General features: G+C 38.3%; 1 protein-coding gene across 11 annotated transcripts in view; it reads left to right on the forward strand.

Annotated features, from left to right (window-relative positions):
• Positions 1-16486, forward strand: part of KDM6A (lysine demethylase 6A) — a 150164-nt gene that overhangs the window by 81775 nt on the left and 51903 nt on the right. For all 11 annotated transcript variants that reach the window (XM_062488131.1, XM_062488133.1, XM_062488135.1 and 8 more), the window contains exons 7-9: positions 9904-9958; positions 12691-12725; positions 16284-16377. In XM_062488131.1, the coding sequence (XP_062344115.1) occupies positions 9904-9958; positions 12691-12725; positions 16284-16377 (184 nt within the window). The remainder of the gene's footprint in view (positions 1-9903; positions 9959-12690; positions 12726-16283; positions 16378-16486) is intronic.

The following is a 16486-nucleotide window of genomic DNA, read 5'->3' on the forward strand; positions in this document are numbered from 1 at the left end:
CGTTTTCTTGGGTTGTCAGAATCACATTGTCCAAGATTTGAAAGAGTAGAGTGTTACTCTCAATTTTTCCTTTCAGTTTTTGTGAAAGAGGGAAGCAGTTCTCTCCCCAAGTTTCCATTTCTGTCCAGAGCCTAAGGCTTCACCTACAGAGATTGGTGGAATTGGAAATTGTGCAGAGGAGTAGAAAAGATTCCATGCCATGAATGGTGAAAGAGAGCAAGGAGAGGAAGAGGCAGATCACTGTTGAGAAAGGGATTATGTGTGAGTTTGGGTCATCCTATTTCCTTATACTGTGGCACAGATTTGCTATGTCATGGTATATATGGAATAAAAGAAGTAGAATGCTGAAGTACATTTTGGTTTTATTTTTAAAGAAGCTGGGAGAAAACAAGATTAAATTTGCAAGGAGGTGATCGTCTTGTAATCAAGTAGTAGAAGAAACTCATATGATCTCAAAAGGTCTTTTCCAACCTAGTTGATTATATAAATTTAATTTTTCATATGAATTGATCAAGAAATAGATAATCTTTTTCTGCTATGCAATAAAATCTGCAATTCTGTCAGTGAATCAGGTATTTAAATAAATATTATGATAACTCAGTCTAAATAATTTCTTGTATTTCATGTTCACAACTTTGCAGAACAAATCAGTCACTTACCCTGAGGATTTTGAGTATACCAAACTTAAAGTTTTCAAAACCCCAGCTACAAATGGGAAAAACACCAGAGTAGTATTTTGAAAACAGAAAGAAATTAATCTTTTTTAATGCAAAATTATCCTGATTCCATTGCTTTTATGTGGCATGTGGTTAAGTCACTTAGGAAAACAAATGGCCACAACAAAAGCAGGTTACCCTGGGGCAGAGGGATGGTCTTCAAAGGATGGTGAAATGAACACGATGGGTGTGTGCATTAAAGATGGTTTCATGTTTTTCTTAAAGCAATGTAACTTTGTTCCTAAAAGTTTAACTCATTTTCCACCGTGCAATCCTGATTGCCTCGTTCAGCACTCTCAGCCACATTGAATCGAGTGATTTTTTCATTTTTTCGCTTTTCCCCCATTTGCAGACTGAGGTGGATCAGGAGTCTGAGCTAGTTTAGGTTTAGATTGCTGGGTTGGTACATCCAGTGCAAGGTTGATGGAATGGGAAGGAGGGGACAGAGCTCTCTTACCCCCTTCTGATTCAAAATGTAATGAGAAACTGCTCTGGTATTACCAACTGAGACACCTGAAGCAGAGTTTCTGGTTTGCTTCCTTTGCTGTGGAGGTTGCAATCCTTAGTAAAGAATAACAGTAAGGAGCAAAAGAAAAGACCCAGTGGAACTTGGTCTGGAACACTTCGAGCTGTTTCCAGTTCAGCTCAGCTGTGGGTTTAAGGTACAGTCCCAGGACTTGCTACTTTGTTTGAAAACAAATTCTTAGTGATTGCAACTTACTAGGTTAAACATCACAATGTGTCAGTCGAGGAGAAAACTAAGTAGAAGAGGGCTGTAGCTTCTTTAAAAGCCAGTCTGACTGTAATGTGAAAAAAACCACACCTTGAACCAGAATCCTGAATGATGTGAATATGAGAGACAGTCAGAAAATGCTTCCTTAGTGAAGAGAAGGTGCGGGTGTACTGCTTATGTTCAAGTATGGGGAGAGTAAAATGGGGAAGGGATGTAAGGAAAGAGTATGAAGGGGTGTTTTCACACCATGTCTGTCTCACTCTCTGAGACACAGAATATCCCATCTTCAAACAAAAGAAAGATAAGAGACCCAAAGCAATGAAAAGACAGAGTTGTCTTCTTGTGCTTTTTTTGGTTTTGTGGACCTTTTTTAAAGGATCCAGGATTTGAGAAGGTAATTAAGGGGGCTGGGATCCAGCCTGCCTGTGACTGGCCTTGGGCACACACCCTTTTCTTTCCTGGGGCTTTTTGCCCAGTTTGAGCTCCCCGTTCACACGGAGGCAGAAAGTGGAAGTAACTTCATCTGGTATTCGCTTGTGACTGCTCTGGATTTCACAGATTGTACCAACCTTGCATTAAAGTACTTTGAAATATCATAATGTTTTTGATGGTATTTAAACATTCATGTTAAGTCTGTAATTGCTAAGAATAAACCATTGCCAACAGATGAGTCACTGTCAGGAAGAGTCATTGTCAGTAAGAGTCTTCAGGCAAAGGGGGAAGATAGAAGTCTGAAGGTCATATATTCCCTGTTTTTCACAATTTTAGAGCATTAACATAAATCATCTATATTTTATGTAAGCAATTTAAGCACAAAATTAATTTTTACTATTTTAAGATGTTGATGATCAAGATAATTGCCAGAGTGCTGTTTAACAAGCATAAAATCAACTCCCAGTGTTTTTTCAAAATCAATTACTGGTTTTGCCTGTTCTGCAGTTAAGACTTGCAAATTAGTATGAGAATCCTTGACTTTCTCTGTTATCCCCTTGCCATAAACTCTTGCAACACCAATGCTGTTGGAAATTACTTGGCCTTCAGGCTCACATAAAGGAAATAAAAAGTGTCCCTTCTGGTTGAAAAGAAAACAGTCCTTGTGTAACCTGGCAGATGGGGCAGTGTTACCTTCAGAGGTGAGACATGAAAGCTAAATTTGCCCCATTCATCAGAAAAGTACAGTTAATTCCAAAATTAACTGTCAGTGACTTGGAGGATGGATTTCCTTTTATAAATTGATGACTGTAGCAACAACATGCTACTAAGGTTTACCTCACAGTCCAACTTTTTCAGTTTACTACATCCTACTGCCCCTTTCCTGTTCACCGTTTCCTACAAAGGACACAAGAAATACTGTGTTTGATGGTGATAGATGCAGTAGCACTGTGACAATCTGAAAGGAGAATAAAGCAAGATCTCTAGGAATATAGTATAATTCTTTTTATTCATTTGGTAGATGTAGCTGGAAGAAACAGTCACACTTCTGAGTACGTGCCACATTATTTCTGACATGTCACTCACTGTCATGGTCATTTTCCTATTTATTGAATTTATTTTTTTTTAATTTGGACTCCTTTTTTTCATTGGTGCATGCAATCATCTTGTTACACATGTGTGTCTCAAGTCTGCTCTTAAGTACTGTTGCATCTTAAAAAATGTCCTAGAAAAAATATGGGAATGAAAGACTTCTAATAGAGTTTTGGAGGACATTTCTGTAGGACATACTGCTCCAGAGCCTTTTGAGACCTGGGAGCTGAGCATCAGGTGACAGCTGTGGGAAATCAGTCTCCCTTCTGGTGCTCATCCTGCATAGTGGTGTTGAAGTCTCGTGCTTTTAGTGGGAATCTAGAGCCATGATCCTGAAAGCCCTTTGAATGCAGAATTCATATTTAAAGGGGGGAAAAAAGAAATCTTTGTTTTTTATATTTATTACATTGATAACATTGAGGGAATAGTGGGGGCCAGGGGGCAGATTTTTCTGAGTGGTTGGTTTTATCAGGGGAAGCTTTGTTTGCTTTTGTTTGGAGATTTGTGGTGGGGGAATTGTGTGGGTTATGTTGGATTTTGTTTGGTTTGTGGGGTGGGTTTTTTTAATGGGTGGTCAGTAGGAATGCTGCACACGAGCAGGTTGGCTTATAACAAACAAAGCAGTGTTTTGCTTTGGGAATTTTATTTGGTTTTATTGCAAGTGCATCCTTTACCCAGTAACAAAACCTGTAGAAGAATGAGAACTCAATTCCTCATGTTTTCAATTATCTGCCTTTTAGTAGAAATACTGATTCTGTCTTTCACTTACATTAATTTTTCCTTCTTCTTTATACACAAAGCAGTTACTCCAGTAGTTTGCTTCAGGCTTATGCTTTCATCTTCCCTGTAAATCATCAATTTAAATATAATTTTAATTTTTTAATTATTCTTCTAAAGATTCTCATTTGTTAGTAATGTTAAGACATGCTGCTTATATTAGGATAAGGAAAAGGCTGCAGAAGAATTAAAATGTGCATGCATTGTATGAATATGCATGAAATATAAAGAAATTAAATACTGATGTACCAATGAACAGCTTGAAGTACTTATTTATAGTCAGTCAGACACTTTTCTACCACTTACTCAAATATTTCTCCTGTATATATATACACTTATGAAAGATATTTTTAGCTAGTGCAACTATTCTATGCCAGCACATAACTGTTATAGACATATCATTGATTTTTTATGTTCTTTCTCTTAGTAAGTAAACAACTATTTAGGAGAGTGAAAATTTGTGATTTCGAGCCTTCACATGCTGTTTTACCACCTAGTTATCTTGCTCATATGGGCTTAGATTAGTAATTTTTAAGTTTAAACATGGTACATTTAAACCTTTTGTATTTTAATTATTAAAAATAACTAGTCAAAATACATGTAGCTGTGAGATGTTTTAGTTTCTTATGTCTAGTTTTATGTCTTTAATTCTGTGAGGAACAACTACTTTTTTAGGTAAAAAACAAGGTCAAGAGCTTTGGCTCTTAAAAATTTGGATAGCCAAGATTTCAGGTGCTTCACACAAAAAAGTGCTTTGTGGAAAGCAAAATGAAGAAAAGATATTTTCAAAAAAAGTGTAAGTGGATGGAAAGCAGCATTTGGGATTAAAATGTCTCTCTTAGTCTTTGTAGTTTGCATATGTCAGTGGTGGAAAGACACACACAAGAAGTAAATCCATGGAAGTTTTTCAGTGCAGCATGGCGCTGTAATGAAACTGCAGGAGAGTTATTAATGTGACTGGTTTTGACAGTGGATAATGATACCACAATATCTGGCCTACAGAGTGTTCTCTTTTGTTCTCTCTTACCTAGTTTCACTCAGGATTTTGACTAATTCCTGTAAAAGAGAATTACAGGTGTAATTTAGAAATGTCATGGTTACAAAGAGGAGTAAGTGCTAAAACTGAATTACCGAGCTGTGTGGCATCTTCGGTCATTTGGGAGGTGGGGAAGAACACACCACGGGAAGAGGAATAGGTGATTTGGGAACTGAGCATTCAGTCTAAGGATTGGTGCTGGGTGGAGCAGCCCTGTGTGTATGGACAGGCTGGGGAATGATGTGGTGCAGAGGAGTGCTGTGGGAATGGGCCTGGGCATCCTGGTCAATGGAGAGCTGAACGTGAGCCAGCAGTGCCCTGGGAGCCAGGAGGGACATCCCTGTCCTGGGGACATCGGGGACAGCATGGCCAGCCGGCCAAGGCAGGGGATTGTCCCGCTCTGCTCTGGGCTGGGGCAGCCTCACCCCGAGTGATGGGGGCAGCTTTGGCACCACGATGGAAAATAGACATGAAGCTGTTGGAGAGTGGCCAAAGGCAATAAAGATGGAGAAGGGCCTTGAGGGGAAGGTGTATGAGGAGCAGCTGAGGGCACTTGGTCTGTTCAGCCTGGAGGAGACTGAGGGGAGAGCTCAGTGCAGCCACAACTTCCTCGTGAGGAGAACAGGAGGGACAGACACTGATCTCTGCTCTGTGGGGACAGTGACAGGGACGAGGGAACGGCCTGGAGCTGTGCCAGGGGAGGTTTAGGTTGGGTATTAGGAAAAGGTTCTTCCCCTGGAGGGTGGCTGGGCACTGAACAGGCTGCCCAGGGCAGGGCTCACAGCACCAGCCTGACAGAGCTCAGGAAGGGTTTGGTCCATGCTCTTGGGTACATGGGGTGACTCTTGGGGATGGTGCTGGGCCGGGACTTGGACTCTCTGATTGATCCCTGTGGGTCCTTTCCAGTTTTGGATATTCGGTGATTCTAGGCGCTTCCTTCGCGGACCTTGTCCTTCAGAGGCATCTCCATCGGGACAGGTGCAGTTTTATCAGGACTGAGCCGTGCTTTCCATGCAGCCTGGGCGGCTGTGGGGGCTGGAGGCTGAGCCCTGGAAGGAGCCCAGCTCCAGCTCCAGGCGCATCAGCTCCGTGGCCGTGCTGGTGCTGCAGCACTGGCAGCGCACTCCCCTGTTCCCTGTGGCATTCTGTGGCTGCTGGCAGTCAGTCTTTTAGCTATTAGCACAGGAGTGGCTGAATTCTGATGTTGCGGAAATAATGCATAAAACGTGGAGGCAAACAGGAGTGTTGAGATAGCTTTCTTTGTGAAAATCACTATGTGAAGATATTGATCAGTAAATTCAGATGCAGTCTTTTTTTGTTTTGCAGAAATGCAGCTTGTATGATCTTTGTGTTTAAAAATATTTTTTATCTTAGAGCTTGTCAGAGCAAGAGATTTTTCGGAGTGCACTGCTACTGTCCAGTGTATATGTGTATGTAGCCTTTGTTCCTTCTGTCCCACAGCAGTTTTTTTTTTTCCCCTGCCCCATCTGTATTGGCTTTTTTTCGAATTTTGGACAAAAGTACCCAAGTGTTTACACTACACAAACTTCTCTTGCAAGCTGAATTAGTTGTGAGCTCAGAAGGCAGTGGAGAGCAGCAGGATGAGCTGCTGTAGCAGCTCATGGAGCGTGTCCTCTCCTGACCCTGTCCCCTGGTCCCAGAGATGCCTGGCAAATGGAGGCTTGGCACTCTGCCCCGGCTGGTTACACAAGGCTCTCCGTGTCCTACTTATCTGAACAAAAGCTGCTCTGAGCAACACGGGCATCGCACCTAGGTCACACAGGCAGAAAAAGCCATCTTCTGACAGAATTATACTGAGTCATGATGGAGCTTTCTTTCATGGTAAGTCGGTGAGGATTGTCAGGTTTCAGATGATGGCTTGCCTTGCTTGCTGAATAAATGCAGAGCCGAGAGCTATTAAACTTGCTGATGTCACCCTGGAAAGGAGGAGGGAGTGGAATCACTACTTGAGGTCTCAGGTTTGGATGTAAACAGAGACAGTACTGAAAATCTTTCACTGAACAGAAAAGGGTTCGTTTTGCCTTTGTCATTTATTGATTAAAGAAACAGCAAAACCTTGGGTACTTGCCTGTTACATTGTAAAGAATCGGTGTTAATTCTATGAGAGAAAGCATGTTAAGTTACCTAAATTAGTGTCAGCTTACTGTTACTTCACAACCAGACCTAGTGCTTTCATCAGTTCTCTTTATATGGAATCCACTGTACCTCTCATCCTTGGAAAGGTTATCTTCGGAATTGTTTCCACACTCAAAGGGAAGTCAAGGACTCCAGAGGAGATGGAATGGGCTGTAGATAACTCTGCAATTACAAATGACTACAAATCAAGGTGATTTAGGGTTTGGCTCATCTCAAAGGTCTTTTCTAACCTAAACGATTCTGTGACTGTGCCTTGAGCCGAAGCCCTTGAGGAGAGCCTGTTAGTTTTTAACATTCAGAACACTGCCTTCTAGGTAAATCCTCTTACTGGGGATTTGAATTTCTATAGACTGCTGTCTGCCTTGAGGTATTGTGTGTCGTCTCTGAGCTGCAGCGGCCTCTCCTGCATAACAACTATTCCACACAGCAGTAGCCAGCTCAGTGCTGCAATATTTGAGAGGGGTGCAGATGTTTGCCAGCCGCTGCTGTTGGTTGCAGAAATGGAAGTTGGAAATTATTACTATTTCTTTAATTTTTTGGTTCTGGTAATTGTGATTAGTGGATCTGCATTTGGCTGATGAGGTTGATGTGTTAGAATTGCATGTTTTGTTTTTTTTTTTTTCTCTGATTGCGAGTACTTAATGGGGAGCTATGTATTATTTATCCGGCAAGAGGTGTAGGTTTGCTTGAGTGTGTGCATTTCAGAGGTTCTTGGTTTGAAAGGTTCTGGGGATTCTCTGCATTGCTTTTAATTGTGATAACTGTCTAGTGTAAACAGTGTGTTTTTCTGTAGTTACTGGCTTTGGTTTATCAATTTCTTTACCGTTTGTGGATTAGTGAACAGAGGAAGTAGAAATTTACCACACTAAGAAAATTTTCATAATGTGGATTTTTGAATTTCAGAGCTTGGCTACTGTAGCAGAGAATATTTTTTTTTTTAGGAGGCATTACTGAGAATATTATTTTTTTACTGTATAGCACTTGATACTATTGGCATACTTATATATTAAAATGATTAGATACTCTTATATGGTTGCCTGCTCTCTCTCAGTGAGTCTCACTGCAGTAGCCCTTCAGAAGAGCTGCTACAGAACAGTTGTCAATCTTTTTTCTTTAGATCTGCTTATTTTTTGTAATAGCATTGCTAGGTGAGAGCAAAATCTGTTTCATTCTGCTTTGTCTTTCCATAGTAATTGTAAATGACGGTGCAAGATGACATATCTGTACAGGAAGGATTCTGTACCTTTTAGATTGGTAACACTCAGTTGTACAGGCCAGAGCCCTTTTTTTTGTTCTTCTTTTGGCAGGCAAAATGGAATTTAAGATAGAGCATTTTATTTTTATTTAGTTTTTTTTTTAAGTTGTCTGCTTAGTAGAATCACTATGGTAACAGACTAAAGGATGTCTCTGAGGCACTCAACCTGCATTGCAATGTAAGTGAGGGGAGACTGTAAGTTGTCTGCCTGCTGAACAGTAGGGGAAGGAACAGACACTGCAGAGAATTAAACTAATAATTAATATTTGTAAGCTATTATTTAATGCTTGTACTAAGGTTAAAAGTTATTTTACAGTGTGAATCTGTTGGATTTTGTGTTCTCTTCTGGGGGGGATATTAGTAAAGTGTTCATTATAAATCATGAATTTGTGTTGTTACTCAGCTTGAGTTTGGTTTATTTTTAAACTGCTGTTACGTGTTACAAATTATGTTGATGAAGCGGGTGAGGAGGAAGCTGAATCAGTCTATGTCAGAGCTTATGGAAGTGGCAGCATTCTTCTTATGTCTTGTTATGGATAATACATTAATTTTCAAAATTTTTTGTCCCTATTTAAATTAGGATTTTTTTGTAAATGTGATGCTCTGATAAAATCTTACACATCTTAGAGATGAAGTTAAGTAGCATCTATTAGCTCTGAGTACAACACCACTGGCAGTGTATTGCACATATCCATTGATACAGGCTTTCTTTCTTCCCAGCTACAGCACTAGGCTTCCAGTGCCACCTAGTTTGGCATCCTGAGTAGTTTGATCTAAATTATCATTGTTATGCTAAGAAAAGAAAGTATACTAAAGCATCAATCATGTTTTGTGTATTAGAAATCACCTGACACTGAATTTTGTAAATAACTGTTTTTATCAACAGTAGTATTTCATAGGGTAACTCTCAGGCTCCTGTATTCCTAGGCCTTTTTCTCTGTTGAACCAGCACACCAGTGGAAATTTCACATCATAGGGGGATTTTCTCAAATGCTCAGGCACTGGGATTTCTGTGCCCGTTCCATTCATTTTTATACACTGTCTCAAGCTAGATACTGATCAGTGAATTAACATGACACTTGCAGACAGAGTTCATTGCTCTGCTTTTGTGACCTTCTTTATAGATTAGTTCAAAACTTACCTCAGAACCTAGAATGTTTCTAAAGGTAGTTTTTGTCCTTAAAGAAGAGTGATTAAAATTAAACAAGCTTTGTGAGAATTTACAAACTCTTGTTTTAATATTTTTATATTAAATGCTTTTTAACAAGAGTTCAATTTTTAAAAAAAAATAAAATCACTCAGTTTGTAGGGAGAGTGTTCTGTTTTTCTAGGTAGATTGAGTGCTTAAGTATTTATCTCCATGAGGCTGTGAGCTGGTGTGTCTGCAGTCCCAGTTGTGTATATAAAAACTTGATCTTCCAGTTCTCACCATTCATTTTGATGCCTTTATCCTTTCAGATGCAACCCCAGTTGTTTTGTGAAGATCTGTTTCCTTCTTACATTACTAGAATCATTGAAGTGTTTGCAATAAAAAAAAATTACATTCCTCTAGTAAGCAGTTGAACAGAAATTGAAATTTTTTTTTTAAGACACACGGTGAAATGCAGTATTGATTTTCAAGTTCAAAATTGATTCATTCTTAGTAGTTTGCCCAAGTGCTAGTATTACTTTATTTGAAAAGCAAATAATTCTTTTTTCTTTCCAGCATTTTCAGTTAGCTTTGATTGACTGCAATCCCTGCACTTTGTCTAACGTTGAAAGTAAGTAACCAATAAGTATTTATTTTGTTGTGGATTTTTTTTAAGTCTTATGCTCACAACTGTATGAATTTTTGATGAACCAGATCTTCAAAATCAAAATAATTGGTGCTGATGGAGGGAGACTACAAAACCTGTCTCCCTCCCTCAGTGGAGACAGATGTTCCAGTGGAATTGTGGATTGTTTTAGTAAATGGAATAAGTAAAAATTGAGACTTAGCTTACTCATTACTCTGAAGGCTTGAGTTCTGGAGGAAACGTATTATTTGACTGCTTTTTATTTATTTAATTTATAAACCTGGTGTTTGTGCTGTGGCAGACATTTAATAGCAATTATATAAAACTTTGCATCATCTTGATAATCTACAAATTTTCAGTGATTATTTTCATGCCATTTAAATTTATAGAGCCAAAATTCAGCATCAGTCTTCATGCAGAAATAAGAATTAAACCCCCATATTTAATTTGTATTTTTGATGTCACCTGTATATTAGTCTGTATTTAAACATGTTAATCTTCAGTGCAGTAGGATCTATCATAGGCAGAATGTACTGTAGGCTGTAACAGAGTGTCCTGCATATATTTATCCATAGTTAGTGGAATTGTATGCAAGAATAAATGTATGTTTCTCTGTGTTTTAGATTCTGTAAGAATTAAAAGGCTGAGAGTTGTGAAGGAAATCATTCCTTCTGTTTTTAAGGTACCTTCATGTTGAGCTGAGCTTAAGTTACCTCTCAAGTCTCACCTCAGAGGCATTGGATAAAATATCTAGAAGTTTTTTTTTAAAAGCTGGATGGAATTGTGCATATTGTATCAGCAAGGGAGTTTGTTCACATGTTTGAAACCACTGGCTGTATCAAGGAGCCAGCTGTGCTTCAAGGCTGTCTTCAAAGCTTTGTCACTTATCAGGAGCAGGCACAGATAATTTTTTAAAAATTTGCAGAATTCTCCCTGAGTCAATAGGCTTTTACTGCTTTTCTATCAGACATGTGATTCTTTATTGTATTTCCTGTTTGTTCATATTCTTTCTCACTAACTTTATTGGCTTTCACTAAATCTCTGAATTTCTGTAAGGTTTTCCTAACCTTTCCCCTCCAGTCTCCTCTGCCCCCAGATTTGTGTAGAGGGGTGGCCCCTTTTAAAGGCTTCAGTGCCTGGTAAATCCCCAGAGTGAAGAGGACTGAGAGGTGCTTGGTCAGGTCCCACTGTGCTGTTCTGGGAAGGAGAACTTATTTAACCCCCTGCCCCAGGGTGGTGGGTACCCTTACTAAATGCTCTGCCTTGCATTTCTAAGGGCTGGGTGAGTAGCAGCATTACACAGAGTGTGTTCCCAGCAGAAGTGTTTGAGCACTAAGCATCTCTTCTTCCTGTTTAGGCAGTCTCTAATCTGACACCTTTAATTTTCCTTTCTCCTCCAAGGCATCACTTCATTTTGGAGCTTCACACTGAAAGGGTTTTGTTAGGGGAAAAAAATATAGAGAGATTTTTAAGAAAGAGTTAATGAACTCCTGAAACAAAAGCAGAGCTTTTCTTTCACCAGTACAAAGTGAAGTTTGATGATGCAGTGAACATAATGGGTGTGTTATGTCCTCTTTAGCAAAGAACACAAAAAGTTTATTAAAATTTTAGATGATGCATTTCATTCTGACCTGGTTTCCAAAGTGCACTCAGCTTCCTTCTTTATAGTGGAGGACAAAGCAGTGCACAAAGGGAGATTTTTTTTCCCCTCTCTATGACCCAGCATGAAACACTGAACTCTGTATTACCTGTGTGTATGGTAATTTGGTGTCACGCTATTCTGTATCTTCAAGGGAGAGAAATCTGTGTAATTGAAATAAATTGAGCTTGGCTCAAACACAGGTATTTTCTTACTTGTAATCCTCACTAACATGGAGCAAGGTCTGTCTCGAAGGAACTTTTCTTTCCTCATCAAAGCAGAATAAGGATTACATTCATCTCAATTAGCTTTAGCTATCTACCAGTCCATGGATAGTCCAGGTTAGCAGCTCTCAAGTCTTTTCTGTGATGATTTGAGCAGCATGAGGGTAATTTTCCCTCTGCATTTACTCTTCAACAACTTCCATTTTTCTTTCTCCAGCCAGCAATCTTCTTGCCTGCACAGGCTGCTGGTAGTATTATGGATGGCATTCTGGACAATTTGTGTGAGGAATTGAAAATGCTTAACAGTAACAATCAGAGTATCGCCTGTAGTTAACTCTTGTGGTTCAGTTTAACAAGGCAAAGACAATTCCTAAAAAAAGAAGAAAAACCACCTAAATTTAAGATCCCATATAAAACTGGCAGTGTGTAACATAATGTTCTGGGACCCAGCTAGTCTACTGCTTGGCAGCTGAATGAAAATGTTTTTTTCTAGCTTGGTTATGTACAGAAAATACTACCTTGTGTTCTTTTACCTCATTTTTAAGAGATTTTATTGCTAAGTTTACTGAAAGGTTAATGGACTCTGTTTCAGAATACAAATAAAATCCATGGAATGCTTTTCTCAGTATCTGTTTGCAGCTTTTGTGCTTTGTTAGGATATTAATTTTCTGTCAGGTCTGGTATATTAAGTGTAAAATATCAATGTAAAAAAACCACTCTTTTGGTATCTTGAAAATGTAATTTGTCTTCGGTTTGCATTGATAAATTTGAAACATTGTTTATCCCTCACTTCAAAACATTGTAATTGCCATTGTTTATTAAAACTAATAATTTTGATTTTCCCACTCTTACAGTTCAGTTTCACATTGCCCACTTATATGAAATCCAGGTAAGCTTTAAGCTCATTTTCATAAAGTGTGGTTGAGTTTTGAACTGTGTGATGTAATCAGTCTGTGGAAGTCAGATTATAGATGCTCTCTGAAGTCTTGACTCACTCAAGAAACTTGATTTGCTTTGGCTAAATTATAAATATTTTGTGTGTGGAGAGTCATGCTATAAAATGGAATAGCTGTCTTAATAAAGATATATTTATTAATCTCCCATTTTGAGTGCAAACAGAAAAATCCCAAAATACAGCTTTCAGGAAAATTCTTTTTTGAGATTCTGTCTATGTTTACAAGGTTATGTATAGACTTAAAATTATGAAGTTACTCAATTAATATATATATATTCATATTGTTTCTCATATACTCACACAGAATCAATTCCAGTCAGTTGCCCATATGCCTTTAAAGTGTATGTGGTATATTTGACATGAAATTTTCAAATTTAAGTACAATTTTAAAAGTTTCTAAACTTTCAAATTAAATTGATGCATGTGGCAGTAGGGATCTACAGTCAACAGCATATAAAGCTGTGTTACTAATTCTGTGTCAAATCCTACCACATAGCTTTTCAGGTGAATCTTTTGGGAAATTCCAGAATACTTCCTGAGCTTCGAGAATATAAATAAATTGAAACCAAGTGGCTACTGCTACAGCTATGGTTTGTTTGAGATTTGACTGATTGGTTACATAATGCAGATGTTGTGCCCTTTTACCACATTTTATAGATATCATATGACTGAGGAAGGGACAAGACATGAAAACAGAACCTGTTGTAAATGAAATGGATGACAGAAATAAACTATATTTTCAGTCTGTTAGCAAGTAAGTGCTGTCTTTTGATGGCACACTGGAAAATGGCCTTAAGTATTTCTATATAAATAAAATATATAAATCTGATAAACAGAATTTTTTTCTTTTGAATGCTTTTGATGTGAAGTCATATGACAGGACAGAAATCTCACATCCCAGTGCACCATTAAGCAACTTTTTGGGTTGTTGTGGTTCTTATTTGGCTACCATCCAGATTCCATTCAACACATCAGTTCTGTTTTACTCCAGCTGATCAAAAAGAAGTTAAACACCCCAGGCCACCAGGCCAGGTGTCCTGTGTGTAAGTGTGTGACCAGTGGTAGCTGTGTTTAAACTGTGCTTTCTGGCTGACAATTACAGGCAGCAGGAGCTTAGTTTTAATGCAAGTCAGAGCAAAAACGTTTTGGTGCATTCTGCTCTTAGGTTTGGTTTGTCTCACAGTTCTGGCTGGGAGGGGTATCTTGTTTTCTGGAATTTGACAAACTGACAACCAAAAGAGTCCTGGCTTCATTCTGGGTAATACCTCTGACACAACTGGAGAGGTTTTGGATACAGGCTGGTTGCTTGGTTTGTTTTACAGGACACAGTGAAAACAGTCTTTTGAACCCTTCCATATACTAGAAGATTATCTACTCTCTTAATATTAATGAAAAAGTTAATTCATTCCTTAATTAAGTACCACAGTACTGCACTTTAAATGATGGATTGCCAGGTTCTGGACAAGAGACAAGTTTGGCGCTGATCAGGATTAACAGTAGTTTTTATGGTGTTTAATGCTGGTTTCTATTATTTCACCTCTGGAAGTGAGATGGCTTGTACGGTGCTTAAAGAAAGATGCTGGATTGTGTTCTCCTCCCTTTTTCCATTTCTGAGACCATTCATGATGCAGCCAAACATCAAGGACTTTGCAATTAGCATAGAGATAAAAAGTTCTTTCTGTTAGGGTGGTGAGGCCCTGGACAGGTTGCCCAGAGAAGCTGTGGATGCTCTGTCCCTGGAACTGTCCATGGCCAGGTCAGACAGAGCTCTGAGCCACCTCATCTAGTGGCAGGTGTCCCTGCCCATGGCAGGGGGTTGGAATTAGATGATCTTTTAGGTACTTTCCAACCCAAACCATTCTGATTCGATTAAATAAAACCAAAAGTAAACATTGTGACAGGTTTTGTTAGTATTTTAAGGCATATAGATAATCAGATTTCCAAAGGGAAATGCTATGACAGATAACAAAAGTTAAAAATAGTCTAGGTCTGGAAAACATGTTCTGTTTTAAATGGCCTTTCTGAGACCCCCCTGAGCCTGTAAACATATTTTTCAAAGTGTGAATATTGGGCACTAATATTTACCTAGATCGACATCTGGATTGCTGCCTCTGCTGTCATGCTCTACAGTGAACTTCAGTTCATTTGCTTAACATTCATAGTCATAAACTACAAATTTTTTTCCCAGTGCTAAATTTAAAATCTTTTCCTGATTGTTTTTCTTTTGCTGGACATGGATATTTTATTTATTTATATTATTTGTTTTCTTACCAGTTGTCTGCATTTCATGAACACCAATTAAAAATCTTTTCTACCAACTTCCCCTTGTTCCATTTGAAAGTATGTAATTGCTGCTTTAATTTTTCTTCCTGACTAGAATAAGGCTTTTAAGTCACCAGCATTGTCTTTTGTGATTTTGAGATTTCAAGAACTTAATAACATTTTTAAATTCTAGTAGGTATTTAATTGTTTAGAGTTTTCTTCCCAGCTGTCCATTCAAAACAGCAGTACCTATTACTGTGTACTCCTTGCTTAAAACAAATGTAATTAAGCTACAGTCATTTGCATTTAGGTGGCCCCATTTATTTTAATGCACTCTTCATCTGTTTGCCAGAATGAAGTCTAATGTTGAATTACCTAAAAGCATATTTGTGGAAGAGGAGGCACAGAACAGCTGAACATTTAAAATACATTCACTTTTAAGCAACTGTTGTTAGGGAATGCAAAGATAAATGCTGACATTATTACCAAATAATTAATCAAATAATTATTGAGCAGTCTTAACTTTTAATATACACAAAACAGCTCATACAGTTCACAAAAGTCAATAAAGACCCCAGTCCTAACCTGGAAATGGGTTTTCTGTATCAGCACCTGTTTGTATAGGAAATTGAAAATTGTGTGTTTCCAGACTGTAGGCACACATAAACTATACAGCAGATAATAAGATGTTTTACCTTTATTATCTAGGCATAAACCTTTTAATTATACATGTGGTGGGACTCTTGCCAGGACAACAAATATCTTGAAAGAGGCAGTTCAAATGTACCAAAGGAAGGAGAGAGGCAAAATTATACCAGCCACTAATTACTGATGATCTTTGTTTTTGTCATGGATTTCCTGGGAGGAATTGGTGTGGGGTTTTCTCAGATGTAGATTCACATTCAGGTATTCCCCTTAAAAGCAGAATATTCATTGTAGTGTAAGAAGCATAATGCATGTATGAAGACTTGACAAAAATTAATAATTTGCAAATTTCCCTCAATTATTTTAAGTAGCCAGTTTCTATTAAATACTATATTTGTGGAAGTTATTCTCTTGCCCTATATATACGTCACTCATTAAAGCTTTCATATGCACTGTATGCAAAAAAAAAAAAAATCTAGAAATTTTTGTCAATGTGTTTGTGTGCTGTCAGTGCTGTGAAATCATTGCTATTGGTGATCTGTTGTAAGCTCTATGATTAATCCATTTACTTTTTTCCTTTTGCAGAGAAAGTATCACTCTGCAAAGGAAGCTTATGAACAGCTTTTGCAGATCGAAAACCTTCCTGCACAAGTAAAAGCAACTGTCTTACAGCAGTTAGGTATGTAAAATTAACTTTTATTTTCTTCTGTGTTTTGTTTTTGACTCTTTGCCTTCAGCAGTGTTTTTAAAGGCTCCATTTCCAAAGTGAGTCTTAGACACACTGCACA

The sequence above is a fragment of the Cinclus cinclus genome, chromosome 2, assembly GCF_963662255.1.
Source record: "Cinclus cinclus chromosome 2, bCinCin1.1, whole genome shotgun sequence".
NCBI lineage: Eukaryota > Metazoa > Chordata > Aves > Passeriformes > Cinclidae > Cinclus > Cinclus cinclus.